Consider the following 19,997-nt stretch of genomic DNA (forward strand, 5'->3'; position numbering starts at 1 on the left):
CACGCGCCTCGCAGCTGCTTCCGCTATTGAGAAATCGCACGCGCCCCCCGCTCGTACGAGGGCAAGGCTTGTGCATATATTCCTTTCTTGGCACGTTTTACCGTACTGTCTGACCAGCGACACGGATGCCCGTGAACTATCTCGCTGTAAGTGATTTCGTTTGCACGTTTAGACGACATTCCATTCCGGTTTAACTGTTGGACCTCTTCCTTACAGAAGGAACGACGTTTCCTACATGCTTCTTTTCGCCTGGTGTTTTTCCCGCGCTGTATTTGAATAGCTTTGGGGTAGTTCGTTCATTATGTCGCAAATTTGAGCAACACATTTGAGGAGCAGCCTGATCGGTAAGAGGGAGGATTTTTTTAAACAAAGGCATAGCGGAGGTGGGAGGACTTTGCAACTAAAAATATCCTATTATTCTAGAACCCCAGCGGCTGGCCTTGGCCAAAGCCGAGGGAAGCCTCGATCACTGCGCTACCTCCCGTCAGCCGATGTAACGCAAGCAATCTCCCATGATTCATAGCGCCATCGGCTCCCATGGCTTATGGGCGAAATGCCGCAGATTTATGTCGTTTGACACTTTGAGCCTGTGATCAAGTTAATATTTTCTCCTGGTAGCCCTGAACTGACTATGCTCGAAGTGCGGTCACCGCATAGCCTGTGATTTGCGACACCATTGCGGAAGACGCAGGTACGTTTGGCTCTCGCTTCTTGGGTCGTTCATTTTTTTTGAAGAAGGCGGGTTGAATCGGCGACAAAAAGGAGCTTTTTTTCCGTTTTCCTCGTATTCTTCGGGACCGTGAGTCACGGCGGATCGCACGCTGGTCGGTGACCTTTGCGGTGTATCTGCGGCACGATTACGCCGTTTACGCAAGGCGGCTGTTGGGCGTAGTTGCCGTGACGCCCTGTCTGAGCTCCCGCCCCTGTGTGCTTGAACGCCGCTTCAACAGCGCATCAGGTTATTCCGCGGTCCCCACCGCTCGGAAATATCTCCTGCGCGGTCTCGAAAATCGGGCGTCCTTTTTCTCCTTTGAAGGAGCCGCAGGCTGTTTGTTTGTTTCCTCTGATACGTAGATTGCGCAAAGTGCACGCTTAATGCTGGACCGCGCTTAATGCTGGACCGACCAGGCCTTCGTTGGCAGCGCAAACTCGGGGGCAACTGTCACTGGGATCTGTTTCATTTGCTGCGTTCCGTTATCAAAGTCGCCAGCCTCAAAGCCTCATTTCCACGCGTGTCCCGGCGCCGCTGCTAGGTCAGCGCAGCGCGCGTATATTCCGTCGCCGCTCGAGTACGTGTGTGCCCATTTCTGCGCTTCAGTAACTGCACAATGCTCGCAACTGGCGCGCACAATTTGGCTCGGTTCTCTGGCTTGGACCGTAAGAACGTCGAATCGTGTGTCCTCCCCATATGACGGTGCATCCGCCAGTAGCACGTCGTTTATCTTAGCTCTTTTTTATTCATTTTTTACCTCGGTCATACGGGGTGTGTCAGCTAGCCGTCATGATAACGGGTCCTTTCTCAGGTTTCCGCTCTGTGCACCATAAGCTGATCGTCTTTCACATCAGCAACAAAGTCGTTGTATTGACATCCGGGAGTTCGCTTTCGTCTACACGACGACTGCGTCGGCCGGTGCGTTTGCTTAAATCTCGTTTTCGTCGCATGAAAGCGGTATGTGTAGCGCCAGTTTAGTTCTTACCAGGCTGAATCATCCTCAGCAGGGGACGCCAGAAGGGGCAAACTGGAATTAAGTGTCCGTAACCCAACTGGTTTTTGCATCATGAGGTCTTAGTGCTGGTTTCTGATTGCGGCTTGACCTGCCTAGAGCCATGGAGACTGATGGTATAAGAAAAACCTCCATTGTTTGTCGTGGGTTGTCATGACAGCAACTAAGTCATGTTTGTAAAGCAGAATTGGTATTAACGAAGAGAGCGTTGTGGGAAGACAACGGAGAGAAAAGGGGGGTGCAACTATATTCCACCTCCTTTCCCTTGTGTGGCAGTGGATATAATCTGATTCTGACGTTGTCTGCGTCATTCCTTGTGCAGACTGCCCGTGTGTACCGAGTGTTACATCGATAAATGAGCGTCTTGGAAAAATTTCCCTGAGCAAACCGCTGCTCCATTTGTGCCCGAACTTTGCACAAAGGGCACATTTTGTGGTCTATTTTGTTTGACACTGGGAACAAAAAAGATTTTCGCCTATGAGAAAATGGCGACCAATTTCGACGTGCATGCCCAACTTCGAACAACGGTGCCACCTGCCGTATGCAGAGTGAAACACGCAATGGGGGTTCACGGTAGGAAGGAGCCAAATAAGGCCACAGACGATCACACAACCTTTTGTCTCTAGCTTACGATGTCAAATAGGTACATAAGAATTCATATGAATCATAATAAAATACAGTAAACTCTAGTTAAGATTACCTTAGTTAAATTGATGTACAACTTTTGCTCTCTTGTAATGTCCACAATGCAAAGAGCCTCCACTTAAGACGAATTTTTGATAATGCAAATACAATTTCGCGGTCCCTTTGAGTTTGTCTTACGGGAGTCTACTGTATTCCCATTTCCATGGTTCGTCATTGCCAATACCAACACACATTTCTTTCATCTGCTTTTGGATCATATGTTGTCTGCTGTGCCACGTTACCCAGCTGTTCGGAATCAGTCTCGCGACTCCTTCATAGTTTGTTCTCTTCATTTATTGTTTACCCACTTGACATCATTGTAAGCTAGTTACGAAAGAGGTTTTTTTGATTGTCTGTGGCCTGATTTGGCTCCTTCCGACCGATAAAAATGAAGGAAGCTCACACTAACGCGTAAGACTTTAAGGTAGCGAATCTGTATGCAACCTGCACGACTATCACAAAAGTTTAAGTCTGCGCTTGAAGCCGATTTGCTTCTTCGCAGCCGCAACGACCTTTACTCCATTGTTGCTATAAGTGTGAGCTTCCTTCATTGGGTATGCTTGGCTTGCAAAAGTGCGCCAGGGACACTGGGTAGTTGCCGGAAGGCACACACATAAAGTGCTGAGAATTTTCGTGGTTTTTTAACTGCCGGGCGGTCACCGCAATATTGGCCAATCTACTTAAGTGGGTATGCCTGGCTTGAAAAACGTGCGCCGGGGACGCTGGACGGTCGTTGCGAGGCACGCGCTCACATGCGCGCGCTTAGCACTTTCTTGGTATTGTTAACTGCGGACACGAAAAATTACGATTTGCTAAACAGCTTCGTTGTTAAAACCGCCATTGCCCATTTCACTCTGCATATGGCAGGTGGTGCTGTCGTTCCAAGTTGGGCATGCACGTCCAAATTGGCTGTCATTTTCCCATAGGCAAAAATAGTTTCTACTTATTTTCTAAATAAGCAGCTTAGTACTGTCATCGTTCCTGGTCTCAAGTAAAATAGATCACAAGATGCGAATTTTGTGTAAAGTTCGGGCGTGAACGGAGGAGTGGTTTGGTCAGGAAAAATTTTTAGACACTCATTTCTCAATGCAACACCCTGTATTTGAGGGGGCACCAGGAACTGCAGAAAATGCCTGCAGCAATATCAAAACATTGTAAACAAGAAGCACGTGTCAAGTTCCCTTGCCGAGCACTGCGATATCACATCACACACAATTAAGTGGATCAATGCACGTGTACTTGCAAGAGATAAAGATGCCACTTCATGTTTCTCTACCTTGAGTCGCTCTATATACAGACATCGAACCACATGCTCAATTGGAATGCCAGATATCTGCAACCAATCTACACAAGGTTCCCAGGCAGTGTCATGAGCCGTACACAAGGCGAACTTTTTTTTTTCCTTTTCATTGTGACTTTGTTGTCGGCATCCTGGCCTTTTATTCTTCAAAATACATCCCGACAAGACAAGCTCTCATCACATTCAATGTCATTTATGCTCCTAACAATTTTTTTTCTTGCATTTTTGGGCATTTCAAGTTCATCCTCTGCGCATAATTTTTGGTATTGATGTACAGTCTTTGTCAAAATTTTGTGGGCCAAGCCAGAAATGCGCAGGCTGCAAAAAATCTAATGTACAAGCTTACGTCCCAAGCTAGGCTGAAACTTTTTATGTGGGAAAGCTAGAGAAAACACCTTTTCTTTTTACTGCCTTAAAATATTTTTTCAGATTTAAAGGAAAAGCTCATTTTTTGAATTTTTTGTGGTCGAGAAGGCTTAGGATTGGCCCAGAAAATTTTGACAAAGGGTGTAAATCCACTCTGTTACTCTTAAAGGAAACCAGCAAGCGCATTGGCTGCCATGCTCTGTGAAGCAACGGCGCTGAGATGTGGCGAGGCTCGGAGATAGCCGGCACATGCGTGCTGACTGCACCATGCAGGAGCAGCTGCGTGTTGTCTGCTACAGCGCGCTGTGGTGCTGCTTAGCTTGCATGAGCTGAATAATCTCGCCCTAGAAGGATGGAATTTTTTTTTTGCTCTCGCAACAATTGGTGCGCTTTTTTGCAGCCTCTATTAATTTATTATACTCTAAACCTTACCCCCTTCTATCTTTACCCCCCTCTATCTGTCTACAAGCTGTCCTGTATCATATTTTATGCCTTGCCCCTTTGGTCGCATTAGCCTGGACTCAACAGTGGGGAAAGCAGTTCGATATGGTTATGAGTTGTTAAGACGAGGCTATGTATGTGTTTTGTTTCCATCATATGACACTGCTGTATCATACGCAGTAAAAATGATATCCTTCTCCTTGTTGGCTTAAATAATTTACTGTTTGCCTATTGAAAGTGTCAGAGCAACACCATTTACACATCAGAAAAAAACTTGTTTGAGCTATAGCGTCGGAGGAAGCAGGTATGTGTGCATTATATCTCGTTAGCTACGTTTCACTTGCTACATCACGCTGTTTTCGCCACAGATGCTGCCCAGGTATTTGAGTTTAGAATTGAGTTTACCTGTACCTCGGAAATTAGCACTGATTTTTACAATTTGCGAGCCAGAATGAGCTCACGTTGTTTATTTCTGGCTGTTCATCACCTGCATTATAGCCTTGAACGATGGCGAAACAATATATAAAAAAAAAATTGGTTTATGACGCTTAGCGCTGTGTCCAACTACAATTTCAAGCTACTTTCCGCACTGTGAATGAGACCAGGCTGACGCAACCAAAGAGCAAGGCATAAAAGATAATGCAGGCCAGATTGTGGGTGGAAAGAGGAGGCAAAGGTTTTGAGTATAATGTCTTATAAAATAGAGGCCGCAAGAAAGTGCGCTTATTTTAGCAGTGAGAACAAAACGTGTTCTTTATTTCTTTTAACTAAGACCTCAAGTGTAAGATTACCCAGCTCCCGCAAGCTGAGCGGACAGGCGGTGCAGCGAAGTAGACGACGAGTGGCTGCTCCTGCATCGTACATTCAGTGGGCACGTGCTGGCTGCCTCCGATTCTCGCCACTTTTGGCGCTGGCGCTTTGCGGAGCGCAGCGTCCATGCGCTCGTTGGTTAAAGGAGCCATGAAGAGAAAATGCAAGTTGGTTTTATTCGAAAGATTTCGTGTTTTATAGTGCCCCCAGCGCTTGTCCGGATACAAACGGTGCTTTATTCACTGAGAAATTAAACAATTTAGGTTAAAATTTTGATTTTCCCGCTCAATCGTGCGTTTTCGTGGTCCCAAGTGACATCACGGGAACCGACCGCTCTGCAGCCTAGAGTACCTTCATTCACGCATCCGCCGTACAGGGTAGAGACACGTAACGCTGGCGCCGCCATGTTCGGTTGCTCGCTCGCCGCCGAAGCAAGTCATTGTGTCAAAACCGCGCTAAAATTATCGCCGCAACGCGGTTTACTGAAGAAGTTTGAATCATATTGTCTGTTTCGCGTTGCTAGGTCTCGTGGGAAACGAAAAGAATAACGCGTTGAGCCCGTTGGCCCAATTGCGGCGGCACGGGACCGTTCAAAGGTTGTCTCCACCCTGTAGCGGTGTTGGTTTGTTCCCGCGTTTCTTTACGTTCCGTAACCTAGATGGCGCCACCATACCGTGGCAAGCGTTTGGTTTGTTTTTGCCCGCATTTAAACCTGGCTTGTTTTTGTTCTGGGAGAAAATATTCGTTCCCTGAAACAGTGCTCGCTCGACAAATGGGGTCACGTAAGACACCGTTTTTTGCGTCAATCGGCCAGTGTCGTCTGAGACAACCCCAAGCCCCATAGTGCTGTGCAGCTAAACCAAAGCATGCTGTGCGCAGTACGAACAGCAGAACGCATCAGTACTTCTATGTTTACATGTGCTTTCGTAACTTCCACTGTTTGTCCCATCATTCCTATTGCTTTGTAAAGAATGTGCCCTAAATTTAAGCGCAAATCGCTCGTTCGTCTAGTTTGTAAGCTCTACCTAATTTGCGTCTGCTTCTGCCAGCCTCCGCCAATCGCAGAGCTTAGCCCATGTGACATCACAGGTTCTGTTGCGGGAAATGAGCTGGTGGGTCGCATAACCATTCCCGTTTTTCCTAATTATGTAGCTTATTTGAGCGAAGTTTACGTTAAAAGTGGTGTCAGTATGATTCTAACGAGGCAATCTTTTGAATGAACCAAACTTGTGTTTTCTCTTCATGGCTCCTTTAAGAGTGGACTACACTGTACAAAGGTTGGAGTATGATTAAGTTATACATAACAAGTGGGAACAGACAAATTGAAGAGGATGACTTGCCATATTCATTTGCACATCCTCATGTATGCTGTGGCGCACAGATGGTACAAATCCCTATATTGGGGGGAATCGGTTCACTTCCTTCAATAGCCATAGTAAATTTTCATCACCACACAGCATTAGGAAGCACAATTCCTTCTGCGAGATTCGATGTGACGTGAAGGTGGCAATTGACATACGAGTTTTGCGAAACCTGTGAGAAAGCATCGGGAGTGTCCTAGTCCTTCGGTGCATTATCATTTTGCACACCCTTTTCGTTGCTTGTAACCTAGTACCCTCTATTCACATTGTTCCAGTTTCTTTTACTTTTTGGCCGTGAGAAGTCTTCATGACGCATTGTGTAATGCAAGGATCGCCTGTTTCATTTTTCCCTTTGTCGCCTTTGCAGTGGCTTCAGCCCAGACAGCAGCATGTCCAAGACAAAGAATGCGCAGCCAGCGCTGCACAAAGTCATCATGGTTGGCAGTGGAGGCGTGGGCAAGTCGGCACTCACGCTGCAGTTCATGTACGATGAGGTACGAGCCTTGGCACACTCGTGCCTACCAACTGTGGCCACAAAACTGCGTCACCTTTTTGTTGCGTCATGCACAAGCGTCAACTGTTGCATTCAGGTTTCCACACTGCAGCCGCATGAACTTTGACCATTTAACCAGTCTCAAAGGTTAGCATGTTGAGCTCCCAAGTACAAGGAAATGGGTTCAGTTCCCAGCCGTGGCAGCTGCTTCTTTGATGGAGGCGTCTGTGTAATAGATTTTATGTTACGTTGAAGATACCCGCCGCGGTGGCTCAGTGGCTGTGGCATTGTGCTGTGCTGTGCCCAAGGATGGGAGTTTGATTCTCGGCCGCGGCAACCACTTTTCTGATGGAGGCGAAAAGCAAAAATGCCCGTGTGTACGAGATTTCAGCACTTGTTAAAGATCCCCAGGTGGTCCTAGTTAATCCGGAGCCCTCCACTACGGCACGCCTCATTGCCTGCGTTGCGTCAGCACGTTAAACCCTACAATTAATCATCGTAACATTGAAGATGTGTGGCTGTTGTAAACTAAATCCGTACATCTATACTGCGACAAACCTTGTAACCCATGTGTTAAGCTTTGGAGCATCAGTGAAATGTGGATACTGTTTGAAGAATGTCAGACGCTGTAAAGCATACGTACTGTTTTCCAGAAGTAATTTGCCATTCTTAGCAACGGACATCTTTGATACCAGCGTCAGAATATCAATCCATGCAGTCTAAAGTGAAAAGTGCATCTGCAAGTGGCAGAAGTTGCTCTTGCTTCGTTAGCCAATCTTTAAAAAAACTTTAGAAATGGCTCAGTTATCGCAGGGCTCCAAAGTAATGTGCAAGTCATAATGGAGATGGGCTAGACATTTAAGAGTATTTTAAATATTACTGCCTTTAGCTTTGTGCAACATTATCATCAGGGACTGTTTGCAAAGATACCAAAACAGGTTCTGGGACACTTAAGTACTCCTGATGATGTAGTGAATCCGAAAGTAGTTGTGTTGACTTGTGGGAAGGATGTGCCAGTTTTGTGTGTGCCACCATGTTTCACAGCTTCTTTTAAAGTAGATGGTTCAGAGTCCCTTGCCACACACGCTGCCCTGTGAAATTAGTAGTTCAGCTATTGTGTGGTAGGCAGTGTGTCCATTCTATGCTGGGTAATGACATGCCTGCAGTGGCACATGTCCACTGGTATGCATGTGCCATTGTCCTCTTTCAGTAACTAAGACTGAGACGTTTGGCCATTCACTCTTTTTAGCCCTACATATATGCTATTAGTGGGAACGTGCTTTGCCACTCACCTAATTAGTACTTGTGTAATTACCATGTCAAATTTTTCTTGTAGTGCTGAGTATGTTTCTCTACCTGACGTTTCTTGGTTGAGGCCACGACCCACCCACTAGGCTTACCTTTAGCCAGCTGGAATCATTGAGCTGTGGTCGTCAAAGGTTTCTATGCTTGTTTTGCATACAAGAGGATCCATGTTTGAATGCTACCCAACATAAAATTAACTGCATTTTTTTTTTAGCTCAGTTAGGTGGTATGTTTGTAGGAGGTTCCCTGAGAAATGTGACATCATTCCACGCATTCACTGACCTGTTTTTTTAGTGCGAAGCACTTTGGTACCTGGTACAGTGGTTTGACAGGGGCGAAGGTAGCGTCCACCTAACCGAGGGAGTGAATGAGTTACCCCAGGCTGAAAGAAAATGGAGGAGCAGTGTCTGGGGATGTGGAGGGCCGCACGCGCTGTTAAGGCGTCATCTCCCAGCGCGTCGCCATGGCTCAGTATGTCTCACTGCCTCCCCTCGCACTTTCGCCAGATGCTCCTCCTTCGTTTCTGGCTCATCCGAACCACGTGACATTTGCGCGGAGGTTCAAACACAATTTGCAACAGCAGGCTTGGCGGCAGCGAAGCGCTGCAAGATAATGGCAGAGTAGCGCGTGCGCCATGCGTTCGCTGATCATGCGATCACTTCCCGAGACACAGCAGATATGCGCTGTGACCGAGAAAACTGCCGTTTGCGCTGCGCACAAATTTCGCATTGGGGAGTATAGTAATCGTCTTGCGATTTTTATCCGTGAGCAGTTGATCATTTTTTGTACTATCCTTTGGCCATGGCTCAGCAGGGACGTTTAATATTCTGTTTATTTGTATTGCATCGCAAAGGCAGGCACTGGGAAACCAGATGTGCGAGCAATACTGTGCCAGCCGTGAGCAGCACATCGATGGTTGTGCTCTGTAGTGCGCAACAAAATATGTTTTGAAGCGCGTAGCTTCCTCGAACATAACAGCAGTGAATTCAGTTGCTACTGATGGCTGCGAGTGGCAATGTAACCAGCACTATTGTATCAGATGCACCATCAGAGCAATGATTAAACATGTCAATATAATGGGTGCACTGTGCACACATCCCAGAATGCTGCCTGTTGGTTCCCGTTGGTTTATCTGGACGGCACAGTGATGCGAATTGGTCGCCGCCCCTGTGCTCCATTTACTTCTGCATGAACCTCTACATGTGAGCAGCTGTACATATGTTCACTGAACACCTAGGTGCACCTGTATACACTGTGTATGTGTGAATGGACAGGAGTACGGATTCCAAATTTGCCCCCCCCCCCCCCCGCCTGCCATTGGGGCTTGCTGTGTTCCAGTTTGTGGAGGACTACGAGCCAACCAAGGCGGACTCGTACCGCAAGAAGGTGATCCTTGACGGTGAGGAGGTTCAGATCGACATCCTGGACACGGCGGGCCAGGAAGACTACGCGGCCATCCGGGACAACTACTTCCGCTCGGGGGAGGGCTTCCTCTGCGTCTTCAGCATCGAGGAGCCAGAGAACTTTGCCGCCACAACGGAGTTCCGGTGAGCTCCCCCCGTGCAAATGACCCAGTAGTGCTGCTGCAGGGTTGGGAATACCTGTCGAAGCTAATTTATGTATTAGAGGTGAAGCCCCTTAAAGGGTCTGGCTGTCGGCGTCTCATGTCGTCATAGTATCGTGTAGTCATGGTACTGAAACACCGGGACACTCGTTTTCAAACGCGTCACGCTAGAATGTAACACATACTAAAAGAACACACTGGGACACTCGTTTTCCAACACCTTGTGCCAGAACATTTTGTGCTTTAAAGACATGAGACTTACAGCAAAGCTGTATACCTCTGCCCCCAACGGTTTCATCTCCGTTGGCAAAAATGCCAAGGTGCCAAGAATACACTTATACACTGCATGCTTCGCCCCTCCCTAGGTTTCACATTAGTGAAGATGGTTCATCCTTCAGGTCCGAGAATGGAGAGCAGGAACAGGCACTAGCACAAATGAAACGGCCCAGATGTGGTCACGCCGCACTGGGTGAAAATTTGTGAGCTGGAGCTAAATAATTAAGGTCTGACATTGTGTCCAAGAAATTAAATTTGCATGCTCTTGTACAAAATGAGCAACACAGTTCTGTTGAGCTGTACTATCAAATGTATTTTATCAGGAACACTAATAGTGTGCCGAGGACACACACAAAAAGTAAAAAATCAGCAGCATTAGAGAAACAGGTATTCTTGACCATTAGTGCTGATTTGGTTTAAAAGCAACAGCAAGAGATATCAGCAGTTCCTTAGCAAGGCGTTGCTAGTAATTTCAACTTTGTGGTTTGCTGCACAATTTAGATGCCTACAGCTTTAGCTTATTTTTAATGTGCCATCTGGCAACTTTCCTGGCCATCACACAAACTAATGCGGTGATGTCATATGGATGTGCCATGTTGTTTGGTGCTATATTTACTGCTCTGTACTTTACTATGCAGTAAACCCCCATTGAGATGAACATGAACTTGTTCATCTTATCGAAAGTCCAACTTTTCAAAAGGCCCCCCCAATAAAACGATTTGGCAACCTGCCCAGGTGCATCCAAATATCTTGCCTGAAAGTGTTGAATGGAGTGGACGTAAATTAGTGAAAATGACAAAAAAAATTATTTGGCTCAACTTGATAGAAAACTGTCTTCAAGCCCTCTTGTTTGATTTCAATCAGATATTGATGGATGTTTGTCACTTTTGTGCAAAGTGGCGTACGAACACAAATGAGCTCGTTAAACTCTCTTAACGAGCTTAAAAATACTCTGTGCTTTCGTGCTGCTAAAAATTTTTTATTTTAAGCAAACATCTGCCGCATTGCAGGTTATAGGGGCAGGCTCCATGCTAGTGTCCTTGTTGTGGTTGAAAGCATCCCCGAAAAGAAGCATTTCTTTTTCATTTTTTGTGTCCTCCTTGATTCCATGGATGCCCCAGCAGGACTGCCTTATTTGCTGCAGAAAATCTAAGTGGTACACGTGAAGCGGTTCGTCTTGATTGCCTTTTCTTTCTTGCTTGCTTTTTTTTTTTTCGCATTTAGTTTATTGAAAGCCAAACAATTGTTCCCGTGTTCTTTTTATGCGAGAATTCAGCTCGACGAAGTTGGGAATGAGCTGTACATGCGCTTGTGAACGCAGCTTGCTACATTCTTTGTAAACTGAAATTATCTGCAGCAACTCCTTGGCTGCTAGTTTTGTGGAAGTTGTTGCTTGCAGTATAAGTGGTGCAACACGGTGTAAGTGCAGCTGGGCCACTTGATGCATGCTAGATCAGGTGGCAGGAGCAATACGAAACCATGGCCAACGAAGCTAGTGTCGTGTGGTTCCCTTCCATGGATGTCGGAAGGGGGGTGCAAAAGGGGCACTTACCCCCCGGCAAGCCGCACCGGCACTAGCCTGCTCCCCCCACTCGCAATGTAATGGGCTTGCTTTCTCCCCCCCCCCCCTCCCCCTCAAGGAAAAACCCTGCCGACGCCCATGTTCCCTTCTGTTAGTACTGTTTTTTTTGTCACCTTACGTGAGCAGTGACTACATGAAAAAAAGGTTAGTTTTACTACATATGTGTGCGCTCCAGCTGTGTGTACTTCATGATTGGGAAAAGCTGTCTGTAGGGAACACAGATAAAAACGAATCCATTACAGTGAAACCCTGATGATAGGTCCCCCGGTCGTACAACGACCCAGTTCTTACGACACATCACCCCGTTCCCGGCAAACTCCCCATAGGAACAGTTCCATTAAAAACGGCGATTATACAATGCTCTGGTGCACTTCATATGACAGGCCCTGGCAGGGATAAACCAGCATTTTTTACATCTTTCACACTGCTTTGCCTCCTTGTCACAACCTTTCTTTATTGTGCAAAGGTCTTCAGGCGGGCCAGGCCACTTGCTGAATAGACGCTAGCAAGCAGGCAGGTACTGGCGGGCGGCATAGAGTTTCATACAATAATAACTAGAGGGGAAACTGGCGCTAGTGTCAACGCGAACGCTGAGGCGGCGCCTACGCTTCGGTGGGAATGATGGGTAGTTCTGGAACCGGATTGCGTCGGATCGAAATGGACCTATGGCTGCGCAATGGTGTTTTTTGACAAAAAAAACTCTTATTGCTCGGTTCACCGTTTACAATTTACGTGGCGAACAAGAAAGTTAGTGACTAAAAACTGGTTTTATACAAAATAAAACGGCGCGATTGAATAAAAAGCAGACATGGAGTCGAGGAGGTTTGTGGAGTAAGTTTGCCATTTGCCGCCAACTACAGCAGGATGTGGTCTTCTTTAAAAACTATGTGTAATAGTTTCGGCGCTTGTAGTTTTTTTATACTAAGAAAAGTTTTGTGCTCCAAAAAAAAAAGTAACCGATTACCTTTGGAGAAGTTATTCTAGCCTGAATTAGTGACATTCATCAAGCTGCATTCCTACAGTTGCCAGTACTGCTGGTCTACGCTGTAGGAGCCGGCGTTCGCATGAAAAGTGTGGCTGTTCCAAGCAGTTCACAACCGTCGTCATCTTCGAAAATACATTGCTCTTCCGAATGAGCAGCGCTGCAACTCCTAATTCGCAGGCAACTTTGCCGCATACAGCGCCGTCATTTGTGTTTTCGTGCTCGCTGTGCTGGCAGTGAATTCATAACCCACCTGATTCCCAACTATAGTTACAAAATATTTCCACTCAGGGCGGCGTCAGTGCGCGTGCGGCATTCAGTTCAAGGAGAAACGTATTTTTGAACCCTTCTGCCAATATAGGCAAATGCGTTCATGCAAGTCCAAAACGAGAACGAAACTGGCTCCTCGATTCAATCCATAATAACTTCTGCAAGCCACCGAGTGCCAATCCGAATCCAGAACTACTCATCAAGCCCATTGCGGCGGACGATCGCAGCACCAGATTCCTCTCTAGTTGTCATTGTATGAAACTCTATGTCGGGCGGTAGTTGACTCTCGACAGCCCCACGCGGCAACAGAACGCCAATGTGCCAACTGCGAAAAGTGAAAATCCAGGTGGCTGGTGGACTGTGAATCTGAAGCTCCCATCGAGCCGACGAATGTGAAAACACATACGACGCAAGCCCGCTCAATCCGCGTTTCTTCCTTTCACGACCCTCTCTATCCCCCTCTCTGCTCATCAGTGTCTTTCAAAGCCGTGTTGTCACTTTGTTCCTTTCTTTCCCACCTTTTTTCCATCGCCGCCTTGTGCTATCGTTTCAGTTGGCCTTGGCTGTTTCACACTCTCGTTTGTTCCCTCTCAATTTGCGCAACCACGTTGGCTTCCCAGCTTACCTTGCGCATGCAAGGTGCAGGGCTGGCGGGCCAGCACAGACACTGTGGAGGGGAGGGGGCACAAAATAGGCGTTTAATTTTTTGCCCCCCTTAGGGACTCAGGCTGTCAGCATCTTCTGTCATCGTTGTCTCATGTAGTCAAGGTACTAAAACACCGGGACATTCGTTTTTCAACTCCTCGCGCTAGAACGTAACGCGTACTAAAAGAAAAGTGTGGAATGGATAAAACCGGTTCAAAATAACATGATTTAAAGATTTGTACTGTGACCCCGGAATCCAACCATGAGGCAGAGATAATCAGAAGGATAAGAATGGGTTGGAGTGCATTTGGCAGGCATTCGCAGATAATGAATGGCAGCCTACCATTGTCCCTAAAGAAAATGCATGATAGCTGCATCTTACCGGTACTCACCTACGGGGCACAAACTTGGGGGCTCACTAAGAGGGTTCAACCTAAATTGAGGACGACTCAGCGAGCAATGGAACGGAAGATGATAGGTGTAACATTAAAGGACAAGAAGAGAGCGAAGTGGGTCAGGGAACAAGCGCGTGTTAAGGACATATTAGTAGAAATTCAGAAGAAGAAACGGACGTGGGCAGGGCATGTAATGCGAAGGCAAGATAACTGTTAGTCATTAAGGGTAACAGAGTGGATCCCTAGAAAAGGCAAGTGTGGCAGGGTGCGGCATAAAGTTAGATGGGCAGATGAGATCAAGAAGTTTGCGGGGATAAATTGGTCACAGTTGGCACAGGACCGGGGTAATTGGAGATTAATGGGAGAGGCCTTTGCCCTTCAGCGGGCGTAGATAGGCTGGTGGCGCTGATGATGAAAGATTTGTAGAACCCGCTTCAGCAATCGTCAAACACAAGCAGGAGCTGTTTGTAGATGGGTTATAATTCATGTTACACTCAAGTACTCACCGGCCTGATCGGGTCTGATGGTCAGTGAAGGCAAGAAAAGGCATACTTACACGCTGCCGGAGCCTTGTTGATCACTGAGGATGAGCCCCCAGTGTGAGGCGCAGGCATTGCACTGCACTCGCGTTGACCCCTGCCACTACCCCAAGCTGGGGCAGATGGGGCACGCAAATTGCTTTAATCCGGTTCAACGCAAGAGCAGCTGGGGCAGATGGGGCACGCAAATTGCTTTAATCCGGTTCAACGCAAGAGCAGCCGAAATTGTTTACACCGCACTACGCTTGAACGTGACTTGGCACATTTGTGTGCTTATTTCACGCTCTTAGCAAAAAGCATTTCCGCTGCTGAGAGTTTTTGCGCCACTCTGACTAAGAACGCTGAGCTCATTTCGAAAGTCAGGGCGCCACCGCTTCAGCAAGCGTGTGATTGCTCCTCCCACCGCCACTTCTCCGGCGAGCAATCAGCACATGCAGTGTGGCAAGAGAGACTTAGTCTTTGAATACACTTATACACTGCATGCTTCACCCCTCCCCAGGTTTAATGTTAGCAGAGATGGCCCGGGATTTTTTTAGAAACTTGGCATTTTACCTTAAAGTTCACAAATTACGCGAGAATGCACTAAATGTAGTATTTTAAATACCGTATTTACACGATTGTAAGTCAACTTGAATGTAGGTCGACCCCCCCCCTCCCCTTTCCCAAAATTGCATCTCTCAAACAAATAAACAAAAAAGCGAGCGCAGAAAGCAGCCCATTTGAACGCTGCTGTGAATGAGTGCCGAGAGAGTTCCTTGGGCCCAGGGCACTCATGACAGACAGGACGATTCAGTACAACACAGAAGTTAAACAAGCATGCGGCCACCTAGAAAATCGTATCACAAAGAGAAGCGCTTCTGTCAGCTACCAATACCCCCCATACGGCGCGGTTCTTCCATCGGTGATCGATGATCCCACAAGAGCCGTACGCCCGTGGTGTGCGCAGTAGATGTTAAAAAAGAAAAGCTTCTGTATAAGTACGCAGAATAACCATGCATTGTGGGTTGAGCGGGAAACTTTATTCCCAATCATAAGAACACATTCCCTGCGAGATAACAACCATTGAAGCAGCGGCAGCGGCCTCTGCCGCGCGATATGCAAAAAAACAATGGCAGCCGACAGAAGCGGCCGCTCGCGATTTCTTTTGATTCATGAGTATGTTACTCGCATTCAGAAAGTGTTTTGTTCATCTCTAATAATTAAAATGAGTATTACCGAATCCCTTGAATCAATGCACGGTGCTGACGTAGGCACAATCATATAACGATCAGTACACTTCCGAATGCACTGGTGGAAGGTTAGCCGCTCTAGGTACGGTGGACAAAGGGCACAGATCGGGAACGCCAACTTTCAAAGTGTGCATCACCTTTATTGACGCCAGAATGTATGCAGTGGTAAACACTACGCTTCGACCATAACCATAGAAACGCTTTCCCAGCTCGTGTTACGATTTCCCCAGCTCGTAGCCCCTCTGATTTCTCATTTCTCTTGCCGTTACAAGCGGCACAAAGTTCGATTTCGAATCTAAGTCGACCGCCCAACATTGGATTGTCAAACTTGAAAAAAAAAGAGGGGGGGGGGGGGTTGACTTACAATGGTGTAAATATAAGGTAAGTTCTTAGCTCACCTGTCATGTGAGACCGTCTACTAGGCCGGCATTTACCCTTATTACCCCAACATACGACGCTTTCATGCAATCCCTTGAAAGGAGTATTATCGGGGTTCCACTGTACTCAGTGCCATCAGGATGACATGTGCCTGATGCATAGTAAACAAAGAACTCTGTCTTTGCAGGGAGCAGATCCTGCGGGTGAAGGGTGACGAGCACATCCCGTTCATCCTGGTGGGGAACAAGGCCGACATGGAGGACAGCCGCAAGGTCTCGCTCGAGGAGGCCCAAGAGCGAGCCCGCCAGTGGGGGGTGCCCTACGTCGAGACCTCCGCCAAGAACCGCACTAACGTCGACAAGGTACGCGTTATAAGGGAGGGGCCAGTGACACCGAATTCTTCTGTTGGGCCCAATCTGATCACCCTCGGGTCTGTCTTGCGTGCAGGTTTTCTTTGACCTGATGCGCGAGATCCGCAACCGGAAGAAGTCCGAGAAGGCTGTCAGCAACGGGCCGCGAAAGAAGCCACGCCCAATCAAGAAAAAGTGCACCATCCTCTAGCTGGGCCGGGTCCCCCCACCACCACTGGCATTCTGCTTTTCCTGTAGTTTTTTTCCTCGTTCCCCCTCCTTTGTTTTAGTGTTTCGGCTGTTGCCCCGTTGTTGACTGCACTTTTCATGCCTGCCATAAACCCTCTGGGGCCACGTGTCGGCATTTCTGTACAACGCCACCGCTGCCACCCCCGCTCCCCCGTCAGTTTTTATAATAATAAGCCTTGTCCGCTCATTTTCACAAGGCCAGCAGTAAGCGCAGCGTGTTCCGGCAGCAGTCATTTCACACGGACACTTGGGTAAGTTTGCTAAGCAGTACCACAGTTCCTGTTGTCGCCTCGTTTCGTAGCTAGGCTTCGCCGTTGGTGTGTTTCTACGGAATCCTTCTATGCGTTCCACAGCGGCCTGCGTGGGACCCACGTGTTGGACTTGTAGGCAAAAGTGGCACCTGGGGGAGTGGAGAGGGGGATTGGCAGTTGCATAAGGGAAGCCTCCGCTTCCTTGCAGTTCTGGCGTCAGAGAGCCATGCCTTTGTGCCTTGGGCGTCTGTAATTTATTTGTACCTTGAAGAAAGTGAACCATCGAACGGGCTTTCTGGTTTAGAGCACGAAAAAGCTGGCCCTTATACGGCCGAGGGGGTTTAGAAAACTATGCGTGAACGATTTGGCCATGAGGTCCGCTGCACATAGGTGTTAATGCCTTCCTTTTCCTGTGTTGTATTCGTGATGATTGGCTGGTATTGTTGTGTGTGTTTAGAAACTACAAAAAGGTTTAATGGCGTGTCCTACATGTGTTGATGCTACGCCACTGTTGTGTTCAGTGCAGTAGTAGTGGCTATTGTGATTGCTTGTGCCCGACTTGAGGGGTGGCTCCGACACCCTCTCGAGTTGCGGCTCCGCCAGACACTGCTCAGGAGCGCACGTATGTGTATATGTATACATTTTTTTTACAGCAAACAAGTTTTAATATCATGTTGCCCCTTCAGATTAGACTGCTTGGGTGTGTGTATGTGATAACTTCGCCGCGGAATTTTTGTTGTGCCAAAAGACAAAAGAAAAGTGAACCCGGTACTCTTGTGTCTCTTGGAAGGTGAAGTTGAAAGCAGTGTTCTTTGAGTGGTATACATGTAAATGTGGGCTCATGTAGTGCAGTAATTGGCAGCGTTCAGTATTTGAAAAATAAAACTTGTCATGGACTGTGCTTTCTGTTGGTTTTTCCGTCCCATTGGCTGATGCTGATCTGCCAATCTGAGGGAATGCGGGAGCTTTGAAGCCTGGCATTGACTACACCATTCTCATTTGTTTTCATTTCTACTCGAATACATTGTAGTGTGTGCATTTCATTGCTTTGTGCCTTCCTAGAAAGACTGCGTAAAGCTGAGTTAGCAATTATGCGCAGAACAAAGTTGTGCTGTATGAATTTTACAGAAAGTTTATTAATGAAAATGTGACACCAAATTGCTAAGTTTCGCTGTAAGATTGCGATGTTTCTATATTTTTAATTTAAACGAATATATTTTTAAATTGAAACAAATTCATCTCTTTTGAGGAGGTGTTTTATTGTACGGCTAAAGGCAACTGACTTTAGAAGCCATGTGTGACTGCAAGCACACTAAATTCTGAACGGTCGGGCTGTGCGGAGACGAATGTGGTTAAGTGGTTTGCGAACAGTACATCATACATATCGTACAGGTACGATCCTGCCTTGAGGATTCATGAAAAAATAAGCGCCTGTGCAAAGCTGCTGCCAGCTTGTATTTAGATTTGCATCTTTTTATTGCCTGCATTTTTAAAGTTATTTTTCTGGTGTCATACCGGTGAGTGTTTGCAGTATGTGTCGTGTCATCGAAAAATTCTCTGTTGATAGCCTTGTATGGAAAAAACAAACTTGAAAAATTGCGACGAGCTCTTACCATATACACCAGTCACCACTTTAATGAAGGCTAATCATTGTTATAAAGGGCTGGACAAAATGAAAATATTGGCACATTTGGTTGCAAACGCTGGTTTAATTCAATTCCAGCTTGCTTTTTCACAAATAGCAGTTCATGGGAATTCATCGCTGGTGCCCGTATGCAGAATTTGGGAGTCGTGCCATCAAGTGGTTCTTCTGCATGTCTGGTAATAAAGCACTGAAAATCACTGCACAGCCAAAATGAATGGCAGGTTGGAACAGAGCCTGGACTAGTTCCAAGTAGTGCAGGCTAGTTAAATAAGCCATGTACCGTGCTTCAGATTGCAGCACTTCATAGAGCCGAACCCATATATACCAAGCTCAGATATTTGGGAGTGCGCCAAACATCCCAACCCAATTCCATCACCTACATTGGAGCAGTGGGAGCACAGGCTGACCAGCTTCCAGCTCGAGGATCAGGAGTACCTGATCTCCCGGGCGAGGGCTGCTGGGGAGCCTGAAGGCGGCCTGGACTGAGGCCACCACCCACTCTCCTTTCCCCCTCCCCTTTCCCTTAAAAAATGAATGTTATTCCTCCTCCTCCTCCTCAGATATTTGGAATTGTTTCTTATACCTACTGAACATACCATTGACAATTTTTTGCACACAGTGCTTGTTTCACATATTGAAGTGCTGACCAGATTGCACCATTTTTCTACGAGATTTGAGTTGAGTATATCAAATGTAGTTGCATTATCTTCCTTTCTCAGCAAATTTAGATATTGATTGACAGACACATCAGTATCCATAAGATCACTGCCAGGCAGGGGCGTACCTTGCGGGGGGGGAGGGGTTGGAACAACCCCCAAAATTTGTGCATGCAGAAAGATGACGTATATTGTTCAGGCATCCGTGCGGTCTATTTCTTTTTATTTTTCCAGTTGCATGTAACACCCAGCAAAATATATTTCTGGCTACACCACTGGTGCCGGGGATAGTATGTTTTGCAGATGTGGCTTAGTTTACATTAGATCACAACAGCAACATAAAATTTCAACTTGCTGTCACTGCCACCTAAGCTTTTTTATTGTCGTGATAAAGTTTATTAAAAAAATGCTTATGGGACCTATGTTGATTAGCCTATATGTTGCACTGGTACATCAATCACTAGCACCCGTTGCGGTGGTGCAGTGTGCTGCTGAACACGAG

The 19,997-nt window shown here is 46.9% G+C and overlaps 1 protein-coding gene across 1 annotated transcript; it reads left to right on the top strand.

Annotated features, from left to right (window-relative positions):
* The first annotated feature begins 488 nt into the window (after positions 1-488).
* Positions 489-18,095, top strand: Rala (Ras-like protein A). Its single transcript, XM_077699611.1, has 5 exons — positions 489-691; positions 7,054-7,180; positions 9,823-10,031; positions 16,532-16,706; positions 16,792-18,095. Exons 2-5 carry the CDS (start codon positions 7,076-7,078, stop codon positions 16,903-16,905), a joined length of 603 nt encoding a protein of 200 aa, XP_077555737.1. The 5' UTR covers positions 489-691; positions 7,054-7,075; the 3' UTR covers positions 16,906-18,095.
* Positions 18,096-19,997: the final 1,902 nt, after the last annotated feature.

The sequence above is a fragment of the Haemaphysalis longicornis genome, unplaced genomic scaffold (assembly GCF_048455015.1).
Source record: "Haemaphysalis longicornis isolate Haplotype H1 unplaced genomic scaffold, Haemaphysalis longicornis Haplotype H1 scaffold_2, whole genome shotgun sequence".
Taxonomy (NCBI): domain Eukaryota; kingdom Metazoa; phylum Arthropoda; class Arachnida; order Ixodida; family Ixodidae; genus Haemaphysalis; species Haemaphysalis longicornis.